We start from the raw sequence: 15,515 nt of genomic DNA on the forward strand, positions 1-15,515 counted from the left end.
TCACCTGACGAGACTAGAGGACCCAGTTGAATAACGGGCGGGTCGGACCTGGACTCGAACCCAGAATCTCAGCAGTGCCGGCTCTGCAAACTAACACAAATAAACACAATGGGCAAGGCACAGACATAACAGAGAGACAACAGACGCGGAGAGATAGACACAGAGAGGCATTGAAAGAGTCACGGAAATGTGGAGAGACAGAACAAGCGAGAGAGAGAGAGAGAGACAAACATACACAGAAAGACTCAAACATAGAGGACTGTGTTTGCTGAGACACAGATAGGGACAGGCACTTTGGCGCGGGGAAAGGGGGGGGGTGGTATTCTGCAGAAAATGGGGGCCATGTCTACATGCAAATAGTTGTGCACAGACAAATGTAGGCGCTGCCCGTAGTACCAGTGCCCTCATTGCGTGCACGTGATTGCCGCATAAGGAAGGGCCTTCACAATACGCCTGACGCTAGGTCATTGTGGCAAGCCCTTGACATTTAACTCAGCCGACATGCTGAGAGGGGTGTACCCGTGAATTACTGCAACGCCAACAAGAGACACGCGCACCCCACGTGGATTGCGAGACAGGGGGGGGGGGGGGGGGGCACTGCAATCATTTTCATCTTTACCGTGGAGATCTCCGCCCGAGCCTTTAAAAATAGATTTCGAGGTGGGTATTCTTTCCATTAGGACCATGGTCATCCCGCAAGATTTGTTTAACAAGCGGTGGCTCTGCTGATGAGACCCGGGAGGTTGAAACCGCGCCAGAGTCTGCTTGGTTGCTTAAACAAACGCAGCTTGATGATATTGGGCTGTGGAAGCCAATCGGCTGATGGATTGCGAGCTATTTGTATTTATATGCGCAGACACGGAATGGGATTCTGCTCATGTTGGCCTTTTCGGAGGGGGGGTGGGGGGGGGGGTTTCTTGGGATCTTTGGAAAGTTCTCGAAGTAGTTGTACGAATAAGACAATACAAATCTTTGTTTTTTTCGGTAAAATCACGTATAAATAAGAAATAATAAAATAACATAATAGCGTAGGACGTTTCGGTTGCAACACAAGCAGCCATCATCAGGTACAGAAGAGCTAAATTTACGAGAGAGGGGAAGCACATAACCCCAGATTTATACACAGACACCCAGGTAGGGGGAACTAACACAGATACAACAGGGGACACGGAGAGAGAAGCACACCAAACAGAGTTCAGCAGAATTTGGAAACCATATAAAGCAACACAGACGGTCGGTCAAAACACAATTAACGCATAGCCTGGTTGATTACGTTATTTAAAAAAATGCTAAATTGCAAGTTAAGTATGAAATTTAAGATACAGACGGCACACACACACAGACATTCAAGTAGAGCGGACCAGCACAGGTACAAGCACACAGTGAAGTCGCCTCAAATAGGCAGAGAAGGCAAGGCTGAGAGACAATGGGACATATTAGCATGATGTATGCATAGAGCAAAGTGGAGCACGGCAGCAAACATTCGGAAGCACCAAGACCTACACACAGGCAGAGACAACACAGAGAAACAAATCCAAGCACAGACACAAAGGCAGATACACAAGCAGAGACAACACACAGACAACACAAGACAACACAAAGACTTCTCATGCTAGGAGACAGTGGGACATATTAGCATGATAAGTCTTTATGTTGTTTTGTGTTGTCTGTGTGTTGTTTCTGCTTGTGTATCTGCCTTTGTGTCTGTGCTTGGATCTGTGTCTCCGTGCTGTCTCTGCCTGTGTGTGGGTCTTGGTGCTTCCGAATGTTTGCTGCCGTGCTCCACTTTGCTCTATGCATACCTCATGCTAATATGTCCCATTGTCTCTCAGCCTTGCCTTCTCTGCCGATTTGAGGCGACTTCACTGTGTGCTTGTACCTGTGCTGGTCCGCTCTACTTGAATGTCTGTGTGTGTGTGTGTGTGCCGTCTGTATCTTAAATTTCAAACTTAGCTTGCAATTTAGCAATCTTTGAAATAACGTAATCAACAAGGCTATGCGTTAATTGTGTTTTGACCGACCGTCTGTGTTGCTTTATATGGTTTCCAAGTTCTGCTGAACTCTGTCTGTTTGGTATGGTTCTCTCTCTGTGTCCCCTGTTGTGTCTGTGTTGGTTCCCCCTACTTGGGTGTCTGTGTATACATCTGGGGTTATGTGTTTCCCCTCTCTCGTAAATTTAGCTCTTCTGTACCTGATGATGGCTGCTTGTGTTGCAACCGAAACGTCGTACGCTATTATGTTATCTTATTATTTCTTATTTATACGTGATTTTACCGAAAAAAAACAAATATTAATTCCTGCAGTCACGAAAGCCTCGAACCAAGTTTAAGACAATACAAATGAACACTTTAATCATTAATAATACATTATAACACAATCGTTATCAAACCGCCTTAAATGTGTCTGATCTTCTCATGTTTCAGAAGCTGAGCAGGTTTAAACTAAACTGTGATATTTTACCAGTTAAAGCCCACTGAGCTATTAGCAGTTTTTAAGAGGCGACCGGGCCACACGGGAAAGCCCATCGGCGACGTGACCGATATCATTACACGTGGGCATTCAAACGTAGCAGCCACATTATCTGAACGCGTTTTTTTTCTAAATGTGGAAGGGGGCGAACCCCAGAGGACCTGGATAAAAAAAAAATCCACGCGAACACCACGGAGGAAAGAGAACACACGGACTCCCAACTATACAGGCGTCGTTAGGGTTGAGATCGAACGCACAACCTCCTGCGTACCAGGTGAGGGAGATAACATCTCGCTTCTGCAGCACCCCGTTATCCAGGTTTATCCCTGGAGAGTGTTTCGTATGGGTGACCTCCATGCATTATACAGGTGTTATAGGTGGTCGTGTAGAGCTGTGTCGTGGCCAACAGAGGGCAGTGCAGTACAATCCTTTGCTGTACTGTACTATGCTCACAGTCCATGCAACACACACGCCAGGAACGTCCTCGATGAGGCTAAAGCATGCTCTTGATGCTGGTCCTGACTTGGGATGCTTAGCCAATTGTATTCAAACGAGGAGGTTAAGCTCTGCACAGATGGATTATATCCACTTGCTGTGCTGCCATTCCTGGCCACCTCTGATCAGAGGGTTTGACAGTTTCACGACTCTCACCTCCACAATTGCCTTCTTTAAGCAAAGGTGTGTCACCCCCTTACGCTCCGCTGATGGCGTGAGAGTGACTTGATATACGGTGGATATGGAGCGGGACTTAATTTGGGATCATATGCGATAGGTTCTTGAGTATGGTAACAATCTTAGGCGAGAGGGATAGAGAAACTAAATCCGATTGTATAAGGTCCTTATCTAGTAATGGATAGATTATGGCTGGTGATAATAGTTAACCCACATTTCAACTGAAAGTGAATCTATATTTGCATTATCTTGATGCCTGTTCAACTTCTTCCGCACCGTACGTAGTCAACCGCGCTGATCAGAGGTGGTGCGGGAGGACAACAAACTAAACACAAAACGCAGTTTTAAAGAAACGAGTTTTCAATACAGATGTTTTAAAAGTGCATCGCTCCAGTGGCGTCCTAACATCGGAAGGAGGAACGTTCCAGACGGCCGCAGAAGCGCATCCGAAAGCGCGCGATGCAGTGACCGCCATTGTTCGATGGCCATCCACAAGCCGCTGCGAGGATGAGCGGAGTTCGCTCGATGTGTTAGTCTCCTTGACGAGAACAGCAAATGATCGTGGTTCATTTGCGGCGAGCAACTTCGCGTGCATAGAGCACGACCTCATAATATCAACACGCATGCTCGTGACAAATATTGCGACATTGTTTTGCCATTAAAGGCAAATTTACCAAGCCATAAGGATTGCGCCCATTCATGTCGGACAGGTATAAGCAATTACCGTCAGAGTCACGCAATTACATTCTTACAAGGTGGTTCGATGCGTTTTGTCTTGGCTCAGAAACAAAAAAGGAAAACTCATCACCACCCTCCAGCGTCTGGCCCTTCAACGGCTGCGTCTGGCACAGGGGGACCCCCCCCGCCTCCTCCCCCGACGCCCACTGCATCTACGATGTTTACACTGTTCCGCTGACTTGGGTTTATTTGTCTGCGAGTGATGTGCAGCGTGGGACAAATTGTTTACCTACGAGGGAAAGTCTTTAACAGGCGAGCGCGCTTGCGGTTCGTGCCGGAGAGTGAGCGTTGCTAATTAAGCTACAATGAATGTAATTACGTTGATTAATTAATAACACGATGGAACCTCAATTTTTGTTACTGGCCAGTAAGTGTTATTTCGTAATTGCTTTCGCCTAGAAAGTGTGGAAAATTGCTATTATTCCCCACAAATCTTCTTGGTTCTTTCGGTAAAGTCACGTAGAAGGGAAATAATAAAATAATAAAAAAGAAAACAATTAAAAGTACAATTCTCACGACGTTTCGGCCACAACACAAGCAGCCGTCTTCAGGTGAAGAAACAGTACTGTCGGAAAGACAGCGCTCCAATGAACACTGCTAAGCTTGGCAGCGTCTTTTAAGCTGGGTGGGAGGAGCAGAGCGCCTTGACAAAGGAGTTAGCATATCAACAGAAGAATTTAGCATTGAAGTAGCTAAGTTAATGTGATAGATTAGCAGGATGTTAAAGTCAGAAATTAGCATGTAACTGGGAGATTGGCATGCTATTAATGTGAGGAATTAGCATGTAACTGGTCACGGAAGTAGCTATGTTGAAGTCAGAGTTTATATATCAACAGAGGCATTTAGTATATTGACGCTAAAGAACTGCAACTACCCAACTATCATAGAATAAACCGATGTGAAAGAACTAAATATAAACTACATCAATATAATCAATGTTCTCAATATACAGTTATCTCCACTAAGCTGAGCTACTAACAATACGTCATTATACATTACACTTCTATTTCGCAAAAATTATTATAATATGCTCCAACTAATATTTTTATTATAAACTGCCATAGACAGACCCGAACATTGAATTATATACAGCATTACTATACACTGCTTTACTCTACGTGACTTGACCGAAAGAACCAAGAAGATGAATCCATGCAGTCACGAAAGCTTTAAATCAAAATTCCCCACAAACTTTGCTTTTGTGACCAGGACAGTGATATTATGAAATTGACCTATTTTCAATGAGAAAACGGGCGAATTTGCGTCTTTTCGTTCACATTAAGTCAGAAAAAACAACATATGAATCAAAATTAACATGTATTTATACTAAAGTAATACAAAAATGACTACAAAAGATTTTGAAGTGAGTAGTTTTTTTCGAGATTTAAGACTCTACTGTAAATCACTTTCACGAATCAGCCCCCTAATGTAGTCTCCCATCATGTTCTCGTTATAATATAATGTCCCGGCGTTCAAAGTTCAGTATATCCTGGTGGAAGCGCTCGCCTTGCTCCTCCGAGTACGCTCCCATGTTCTCCTTGAATTTATCAAGATGAGCATCAAGGATATGGACTTTGAGGGACATCCTACAGCCCATTGTGCCGTAGTCCTTCACCAAAGTCTCAACAAGCTCCACGTAGTTTTAGACCTTGTGATTGCCCAGGAAGCCACGAACCACTGCGACAAAGTTGTTCCAAGCCTCTTTCTCCTTACTAGTGAGCGTCTTGGGGAATTCATTGCACTCCAGGATCTTCTTTATCTGTGGTTCGACGAAGACACCGGCTTTGACCTTTGCCTCAGACAGCTTAGGGAAGAAGTCTTGAAGGTACTTGAAGGCTGCCGACTCCTTATCTACAGCTCTGACAAATTGTTTCATAAGGCCCAATTTGATGTGCAGTGGTGGCATCAGCACCTGCCGGGGGTCCACCAGTGGCTCCCACTTGACGTTGTTCCTCCCCACAGAGAACTCGGTCCGCTGTGGCCAGTCCCACCTGTGGTAGTGCGCCTTGGTGTCCCTGCTGTCCCAAAGGCAAAGATAGCAGGGAAACTTGGTAAAACCGCCTTGGAGACCCATCAGGAATGCCACCATTTTGAAGTATCTGATGACCTCCCAGCCGTACTCATCATACTTCAAGGCGTCCAGCAAGGTCTTGATGCTGTTGTAATCCTCTTTGAGGTGCACCGAGTGAGCCTGGGGAAGAGACAGGTACTTGTTACCATTATGGAGCAGCACGGCTTTGAGGCTCCTGGATGAGCTGTCAATGAAGAGGCGCCACTCATTCTGGTTACAGGCGATTTCAATTGCCTCGAACAGACTGGTCACATTGTGGCAGAAGCATAGCCCATCTTGACGGGTGAAGAAGCTGCAAAAAGGTTGGTGACACTTCCTCTGATCTGCGACTTGCACACTTTTATCCAACAAGTTCCAATGCTTGAGCCTAGACGTAGCTCGGCATTGGACTTGGTGAGACCAATATGTCTGATCAAGTCGTTGAGGTCTTTTTGCTTGGGGTAGTATGGGTTTCTCTCCTCAGCTCTACCTCTGAAATGGTCATCTGGATCTACAACGTCTTCCTCCATCTCTGACTTGCTGCTCTCTTCTAAAGACGGCTGCTCCCTGTCATCAAAAGAGAGCAGCAAGTCAGCGAGATGGATTACAATGCCACGTGCGTAGCCACCACCGACTCCTGCACAAATCCACTGCTGTATGAAGGCATCCTACCAAACGCAGCCATGCGGGGTTGTTAGTCCGTACATCAGCACGCTGGATAGCGCAGGGGTGGGGGGAGGAGGCACCCACCCACCCACTTCAGCAAACTGGAATGTTGAAAAGCAAACAAAATAAAAATCATTCTGGTCTGTTGTGTATATGTTCTATTCTCTATCGTTTGGACATTATATTTGGGTGAGCAATCACTTCCTTGTCGAGTAAAGACAAAGGGTTAAAGGTGCAGCGCTACCAGTTACTAACTCATCGTCACTGCTGGCAGAAGAGCTTCCACTCAAGAGGAGGCTCTAGACCAATGGATCTTAACCTTTAATGCAGCGTGCACACCTTCGGTTCTTAATCGTAACAACATGTACAATGTTAATAAAGACATAGGTTTGATGTAACAAAGTAGTTGTGCTTCATTGTTTTCTTAGATTGTTTACCATCTGACAAAAATCTGGCCATGTCTCGCACCTCCAGAAAGGGCATCTCGCACCCCCAGGCAGTGCAGCGTGCACCCCCCAGGGATTGCACGCACCCCACGTTAATAACCACTGCTCAAGAAAGTAAGAAAGCATCCCTACAGTGGGAATTGGCCGAGTCGTCTACGCTTGCCAGACGTCTTGTAAGAGGTAGGAGCACCCACACTTTACCCCACCACACGCGACTTCCAGATTTTACCGTGGCGTAACCATACTGGCTTGCAAGGTGGACGGCCTGCGGGAGGGAGGGGCGTCATAATAAACGTACCCGAGGTTTCCATTGCCTCGCCGGGAGATAGAATCTAACCGACAACCATGGATTGCAAGTCCAATGCGCCGACCCATGACACCACGAAATGAAACCCCAAAAATCCTCATTTGTTTTGGGCCTCTCGAGATGTCCCCTTGCACTGGAGGCAAGGTGTAAAGAATAAATGATAACGATCCCGATGATGATAATGATGGTGATTATAATCAATACGTCACAATCACAATGCTCACCGTGCAGAGAAACCTGCGCGCCATCGATAATCAGCGAAGCCATCACTCAATCCGCATCGATCAATCAATCGTAATCTTGTTGGCCAGTTAGACCTCCGTGATTTGATTACAGCTGCCCGTAACTCAATGTGGGGGGGTCGTCATTAAAACCTTGGGGAATCCCCACGGCAATCGGTACCTTGCACAGAGCAAAACGGCACCTGCTGGACGCACGTTTGTTGAACTTCTTTCGCACCGTACATAGCCAACCGTGCTTATCGGTGTGGTGGTGGTGTGGTGTGGTGGGGACGGTGGACACTTTACAAAGGAGCGCACGTACCAGTCAACTTGGAACTTTGAGTCAACGTTCGTCCAACGCTTCCGCACACACGGGCAACGTTGGCTCAACGTTGTCCATGTTTTCTGGGTATGCACGTACACAGGGTGGCCCAAAGGTCAGCACACATAGGGTTATTATATTCATTTTAACAAAATTATGTTCAAACCGACTGCCGTTAACAGTAATGCATGCTCTCGTTATCGTTTGGAACGAGTTTAGTACTTTTCTAAAGATTAAACGTGCAATGTGAACATTTGTCAATTATGCTTGGTCTTAATTCAACTTTCATTCAATGTACATGAATAATGAGAATAGATGAAATATTGACTTAAAGAATCAACAATTAAAATGTTTTAATGCCAGCGGCACAAGCATGCTAAACTGTATATATTCATAGGCAGTCTTACATCCAACAACTGATCAGACTACAAATCAGAAATCTTGTTATTTTTCTATTTTGTTGTTGCTGCAGCTGCTGTGTTCACGCACCACGAATCTCCCGTGTAAAATAGCCGAGAAACTGGATAAACCGGAGCGTCATCATCCGTGTAACAAATCAAATACACTCCTAATTGGACTCAACATTGATTTCTCTTCCGGAAATATGACGAAGTCGTCCTCATTATCAATCAACAGAATCGTCATCCAGCATCTCCTCAAATGGTCGTCCGCCAAATCGCAAAGCAATTCTTCTCAATGTCACTCATAACAATTTTGTACGACGAGATGATTTGCCTTCGAACTGGAGACCCCCCCCCCCCCCCCCAATGTGTCGTAGTGATAGGGTTCATCGCCGGGGAAGATCGGCAAGTCACCACCACTGGGTTGAAGGGAGCCTGGACTGCTTGATGAGACACCGTTTTGTTTTGCCCGAATGGAGGCAGCGATGCTGAAAGAAAACACGCCCTCGAAGCCAGTGAGTGTGATTGGTGGCTTTTGTGTAAGCAGCGCTCTTAACGTATTTATGCATCCATAGAAAGAAAGAAAGAGAGACGGATATCTGAAGGGTATAATCGTCTGCTTTACACGTCATGATATTTAAGGGAATACGTTTGTCGACGCGATTGAAAAGCACACCGTGTATTGAGCGTGCAAACAGACTGTACTTTGTTTCAACGTTGCCATAGTTTGGCGATTCGATGCCAGGGATCTGGCACTGTGACAGTACACAGCACGGCCACCTCTCCCACTCTCTCTTTCTCGCCAAGTGGACATTCAAGAGTTGCCGCGTGATGACATTCAAGAGTTGCCCCGTGATGACATTCAAGAGTTGCCCCGTGATGACATTCAAGAGTTGCCCCGTGATGACATTCAAGAGTTGCCCCGTGATGCCATTAAAGAGTTGAGTTGCCCCGTGATGACATTCAAGAGTTGCCCCGTGATGTCATTCAAGAGTTGCCCCGTGATGACATTCAAGAGTTTCCCCGTGATGACATTCAAGAGTTGCCCCGTGATGTCATTCAAGAGTTGCCCCGTGATGTCATTCAAGAGTTGCCCCGTGATGTCATTCAAGAGTTGCCCCGTGATGTCATTCAAGAGTTGCCCCGTGATGTCATTCAAGAGTTGCCCCGTGATGACATTCAAGAGTTGCCCCGTGATGACATTCAAGAGTTGCCCCGTGATGTCATTAAAGAGTTGAGTTGCCCCGTGATGACATTCAAGAGTTGCCCCGTGATGTCATTCAAGAGTTGCCCCGTGATGACATTCAAGAGTTGCCCCGTGATGTCATTCAAAAGTTGCCCCGTGATGACATTCAAGAGTTGCCCCGTGATGTCATTAAAGAGTTGCCCCGTGATGTCATTCAAGAGTTGCCCCGTGATGACATTCAAGAGTTGCCCCGTGATGTCATTCAAGAGTTGCCCCGTGATGTCATTCAAGAATTGCCACGTGATGTCATTCAAGAACTGCCCCGTGATGACATTCAAGAGTTGCCCCGTGATGTCATTCAAGAACTGCCCCGTGATGTCATTCAAGAGTTGCCCCGTGATGTCATTCAAGAGTTGCCCCGTGATGACATTCAAGAGTTGCCCCGTGATGTCATTCAAGAGTTGCCCCGTGATGTCATTCAAGAGTTGCCCCGTGATGTCATTCAAGAGTTGCCCCGTGATGACATTCAAGAGTTGCCCCGTGATGACATTCAAGAGTTGCCCCGTGATGTCATTAAAGAGTTGAGTTGCCCCGTGATGACATTCAAGAGTTGCCCCGTGATGTCATTCAAGAGTTGCCCCGTGATGTCATTCAAGAGTTGCCCCGTGATGTCATTCAAGAATTGCCACGTGATGTCATTCAAGAACTGCCCCGTGATGTCATTCAAGAGTTGCCACGTGATGTCATTCAAGAACTGCCCCGTGATGTCATTCAAAAAGAGAATGTATTATTCAACTGTCCCGGTGCCGTTAAAACGAGGCAGGAGAAAAATAGAGAGAGAGGCGACAAAATACACAATAACAATGGATGATTCATGACTTAGGTATAAATTACCAGGGGCTTGTCTTTCCAAAGAGGTAACGCGGTTGGACGCCTTTCTTAACCGTCTGAATAAGGAACATCAATCACTTTGCTGATATATTATACGAGTAGCATGCACCCACCCCCTCCCTTAATTTGCCGGTTACATAAATAGTCAAGTCCAGTGATGCATTTGTTCCCGGCTCGGGCTATTGTTGTCGGCTTTTCGTGGCCTGTTTCAAATTGGGCTATTTTTACGCATTGATTCATCGTCAGACTCCGTGAAGTTAATTTTTTTCCGCGCAAGCACAGTCATCACTTGAGGTTCCAGTTGTGTTGTTCGCTGCTATAATGTTACATACACACAACGACGTACACGATAATTCTACATGCAATATATACACGTAGTATAATGTTACAATACACACACACGTCACACACGTGTGTGTGACGTGGAAAGGAGCGCTAAAAAGCAACAACAGTGATGAAAGCCTGCACGGGTTTCTGGGCCACCTCCAGATCAACTCAGCCTCAAATAAGTACCGAGTGCGGTGTGTAAACACCAGCAATGGGGAGACAAAGGCGGCCGGGCGTGGTGCTGCCCACCTACCCCCGTCGTGTACCATTAATAGGTACTCGCGAACAGCACTTGCCCAAACAGCCTGCTCAAGGCTATATGGGGGGTCTTTGCCTTTGGGTGAAAGCGGCGGTGTCGCGGTGAGACCACTGCGCAACAAACCCGTCAATCGAGGTTCCATTCTCGCTCGTGGCCAACACCAGTGGCAACTTGTATCCCAACATATGATTAGGTCAACGCGGCCTCTAAACGACGACCTGGTGTAGCGCGCGCGCGTGTGCGCGTTGTGTACTCGGCATCGTCGCCGGGGAGACAAAGGCGTCCGGGCGTGGTGCTAGCCGCACACACACACCATCCCCTCGCATGCCTGTGGCGTCTTTAGTAGCTCGCTAACAGCACTTAGCCCCCGAGGTCTATACGGCTAACCGGGGGGGGGGGTGGTCTTTGTCTTCGTGTGTGTGCCAAGCAAGCAACGCATAAATCTTCAAGGGCTCTCCTAAAGACCAGCGCTTTGCAGCTTTCTGCAAAAGCGCTGGTCTGCATCAGCGCGCGTGTGTGCGGTGGCGGTGGTGGTTGACGGGGAGAGAGCGTGGTGGTGGTGGGGGGGGGTGAGTGAAGGGGTGGTTAGGAGAGGAGGGAATGCGAGAGAGGGAGCGAGAGAGCCGAGCGAGAGAGCGAGCGGAACGAATCCGCGCCACTCCTCACTCCACCATGCACCCAGGAGCGCAGGCGTCGCCGCGAGGGGAGCGCACGGATGACAAAAGCGCCACCATTCAGCGGCTGCTCTTCACGCCCGCGGCTCCGCAGAGATACCCACACGTCGCCTCTTCATCCTCCTCATCCTCATCCTCCTCCTCTCCTCCTCTTCTTCGTCCCCGAGTCTCGTCCTCATCCAATTCCTCCGCCCTTGCCGGACCGCTGGCTGCGAGCTTCTAACGACTTGGGAGGCTTCCCGTGCACGCTCCCTCCTCATCATCCTCCTCCTCCTCCTCCTCATCATCATCATCTTCCTTCGTCCTGAACGCCACACAACCACAACCACCACGACGACTACTACTACTACTACATGGCTGCGCTTGGACACCGCCTTGAGCGTAGCAGTGTTGTTTGGGCGTGAATGACTCGCCTTACCCCATCACCACCACCACCAGCAGCACTTGCACCAGCCGTGCATCATCTACAGCCGCAAAGTCCCCCAACTGTGGTATCTTGAACCCCCCTCCCCCTTGTAGTAATACTAATAATAATCATCAACATCATCAGCAGCAGCACTGGCTACAAGAAACCGCTCAGGATGAGCCGCCGGCCCTTCCCAGCCCGTCGGATACGGTTCAATTCCGGGCTGCGAGTGTTGGTGTGGCTGTTCTGCAGCGGGCTGTCCGTGGCTATGCCGCACGTTCTGAGAATAGGTAAGTGTGCCCCGAACACCCACTCACTCGCTCAACACGCACACTCTGTCACAGCCAACCTTCGCTGATCTGTGTGTGTGTGCGTGTTTGATTGCATCCAACGTATTTTTGTTTTCAAACACGCGGAGCGTTTATGCGCAAATGCGCTTTCACGCAATTACACGCGGCATTGTACCGAGTGAAACGGAAGTGTTAATGTTGTGAACTGGTACTAACCAAGCACGTAAGCTGCTAGCCCTCCTGCATTTCGAGCAATGACATTCCAACTCGGGGCTCAAAAAAAAAATCTCGGCTGTTGAATACAGTTCAGTGGGCTCTAACCTGGTCGAGGGATGAGAAACACCGTACCCTGGTTACCTACCCAGTTACCTACCGACCTCTATCGCTAAGGGACTGAGACCAAGCACATCAAAGGCGAGGCGAGAACAGCTGTTGGGAAATGTTAACTGGGGTCATGATCGTCAGTAGGCGATGGTCAATCCACCGCTGGATGAATGCCTTATCTCCACCACCACCTCTCACGATCCTCGCGATGCAATAATCCACGCAGCACCTACACACGAACTGACTTAATCGTCCCCGCAGGAATACGATGCTCGTGTGTGTGGATCAAACGAGCGTCTTTGTTCTTAATAAAATAAATACCTCTCCTCGACCCTGACCTGGGAAGATGGGAGGAGAGGGGGGGGGGGGGGAGATGTTGAAAGGACAATTTCATCCGCACGTGCGTTGTGTAATTCGGAGCGACATGGTCACATCGCCGGCCCTGTATGGCGGAGCCGAGCTACCGTGGTGGATGCACACGGCCGGGCTTTGATTACAACATTTGTTCCCGTCTGCTTCTTTTCAGCTGCTTGCCTTTTTCTTTTTTTAACTGCGGCCGTCAATAGGCAAAATGGGCTGTGCCGCTATGCCCCGTTATGTGCAGTTCAATTAAAGTGAACTACCACCGATGCGCGCAAATTGGAAGTGATGGAACGGTGCATTAAATCACGTTTATTGTATGTGCGTAAGTTCTTTACGTCCTTAATGCGGTGTACGTATCTTGAGCGCGCGTGGATCTATCATCCGAGGCACCTGCAACGCATGTGCAAGCGTGTGGTGTACGTACGTAGATTGTGTGTGCGCCCAGACCAGCACATCCGGCAGAATGTACGTATAATGATATGCTACTGCAAAAAGGTGGTCATTAGGGGAGAGGGCAGCACAGCCACGGAGTCTTGAATTCATCTGTGCGGAGTTTTGAGCGGTACCCCCTCGTTTAAAGCGCGTTTTCTCCTCCCACGAGGCCAAACGCTTATTGATTGAATTACAAAACAAAATAAAACAGCCCAGCGCATACTCCTCCTGCAAATGAATACTGAGACTCGGGTGAGGCTTTCCAGGATAAATACGTTCTACCACTGATATTAAGATACAACTATCGTATGTATGTGTTGTACTGTGTATGCACGTGGTAGTTGAGTGTACTCGGTGCGTCCGTGAATTATAAGCTCACGCTGTCCACTGTGTTCAAGCGTTATGCCACACGGACACACACACGCGCGCGCGCGCTCGTTCGCGCGCGCACAGGAAATCCACATGCAGACAATGTTCAGTTGTAAAAGAGTCACACGGATATATGCACCCAGAGAAACATCAACACGTAGCGTGAGATGTATGTAGCGTTGTTGCGGTGGTATAGTGGCTAGCGCGCTGCGCTACAAACCTGACCACAAGAGTTTGATTCGCGACCGTGGCGAGTGATATAAGAATCTGTCCGATTCCCTGCCAAATTCCGTATTGACCATCGTGGTGAAGTATGGTGAAAATAAAAACAATAACACTCTATGACCGACGTGGCGTGGGGAGACCTTAACCTATGAGTGCATCCACAATAGCTTTAATTATCATTAATGCAGGTTGCATCGGCAGGCTCTATCCTGAGACTCATTGTAACTGCTAATTCAGGAGCGGGTGAGTGGGCTGGTTCCACGTCTACGCTCTTCGGCTTTCCACGAAAATGCATGTACACAATGTAAGTATGTAGACGATGTACGTATAGTCACGTATGTACTACATACATAACGTGCACACTGCAGCAAATAGGCACGTGCAAACACACACGTGCAGATAGACTGTTGGGAAAATGTGCCGTAAGCAAGCACCTATGTGGAATGCGCATCTACAGCACACATGCTGTGCCATCGTCGTCAAACAATGCTGTTGTTTCGCGATCTCATTTTGGGCTGAGTCGACCTAGGGGAAGGCCGTTGTGTTTGGAGTTGAAGGGGAGCGCCCGAATGATTGCGTACACGCACACACAAAATAAAGCGCTATATTATCTAAGTCGCTTACCAGGAACGTAGCGAATAGAAATTCGCGGAAGGTTTTGATGTCTGTGTCATCCGATTGAGAGCTTCTTTGGATTTTTATTGTTGTTGTTGGTGTACAGCCAGTTTGGGTTGGTGTTCAAAAAGTGTCTACGGGAATTGCCTTACAATTATGCGTCATTATCATCATCATCATCAGCCATGATCAATCCCCTGTTGGATGAAGGCCATCCCCAAGGAACCCTGTGATGTAATAATTATTATCCACCGAGGGCCTGCAGACGAATTGTTTTCATCGCTCCATCTCCTAGGTATGAGATTTTTCTTGACACGTTCCATTACTTGGCTGCCACACATTTTAATTGGCGATATAACACAGTGGTGTGTCGATAAGGAATGACTATTCACCGTGGTCATCAGCCATGTGGAATGCTTGACCATACTTCACCACGCTGGTCAATACGGATTAGTGAGGGAGCGAGCTCAAAACCAAGTTCAGATCTGTGACCGGGAATCGAACTCGGGTGACCAAGGTTTCAGAGCGCAGTGTGCTAACCGCTGCGCCACCGCTCGACCTGGTTGTGTTGTATTGTAGTGTGTGGCATTTGAATAACACAATTGGAAGAGTGACACGTGCATGTCGCCTGGCACTGAGCTGGACTCAACGGGACGGATGCATTTGAACGCACTGGGAGGGTCATTACAGTCGTGACATTTTATAGCAGCTACCACCCATACATTGCTCCCTCCCTCCCTCCCTCCCTCCCTCCCTCCCTCCCTCCCTCCCTCCCTCCCTCCCTCCCTCCCTCCCTCCCTCCCTCCCTCCCTCCCTCCCTCCCTCCCTCCCTCCCTCCCTCCCTCCCTCCCTCATAATAAAC

The 15,515-nt window shown here is 48.0% G+C and overlaps 1 protein-coding gene across 4 annotated transcripts in view; it reads left to right on the forward strand.

Annotated features, from left to right (window-relative positions):
- The first annotated feature begins 11,549 nt into the window (after window positions 1-11,549).
- LOC116953441 (glutamate receptor ionotropic, kainate 2-like) overlaps window positions 11,550-15,515 on the forward strand; it is a 209,955-nt gene continuing 205,989 nt past the window's right edge. For 2 of the 4 annotated variants that reach the window (XM_032973662.2, XM_076074997.1), the window contains exon 1: window positions 11,553-12,325. In XM_032973662.2, the coding sequence (XP_032829553.1) occupies window positions 12,211-12,325 (115 nt within the window). In that variant the 5' untranslated portion in view covers window positions 11,553-12,210. Of the gene's footprint in view, window positions 12,326-15,515 lie in introns of all 4 variants that reach the window. The other 2 variants (XM_032973661.2, XM_032973660.2) reach the window with 2 other exon arrangements.

Source organism: Petromyzon marinus, chromosome 51 (assembly GCF_048934315.1).
Source record: "Petromyzon marinus isolate PM22_M1 ecotype Great Lakes invasive population chromosome 51, UKy_Petmar_22M1.pri1.0, whole genome shotgun sequence".
In the NCBI taxonomy this organism is placed as follows: Eukaryota; Metazoa; Chordata; class Hyperoartia; order Petromyzontiformes; family Petromyzontidae; genus Petromyzon; species Petromyzon marinus.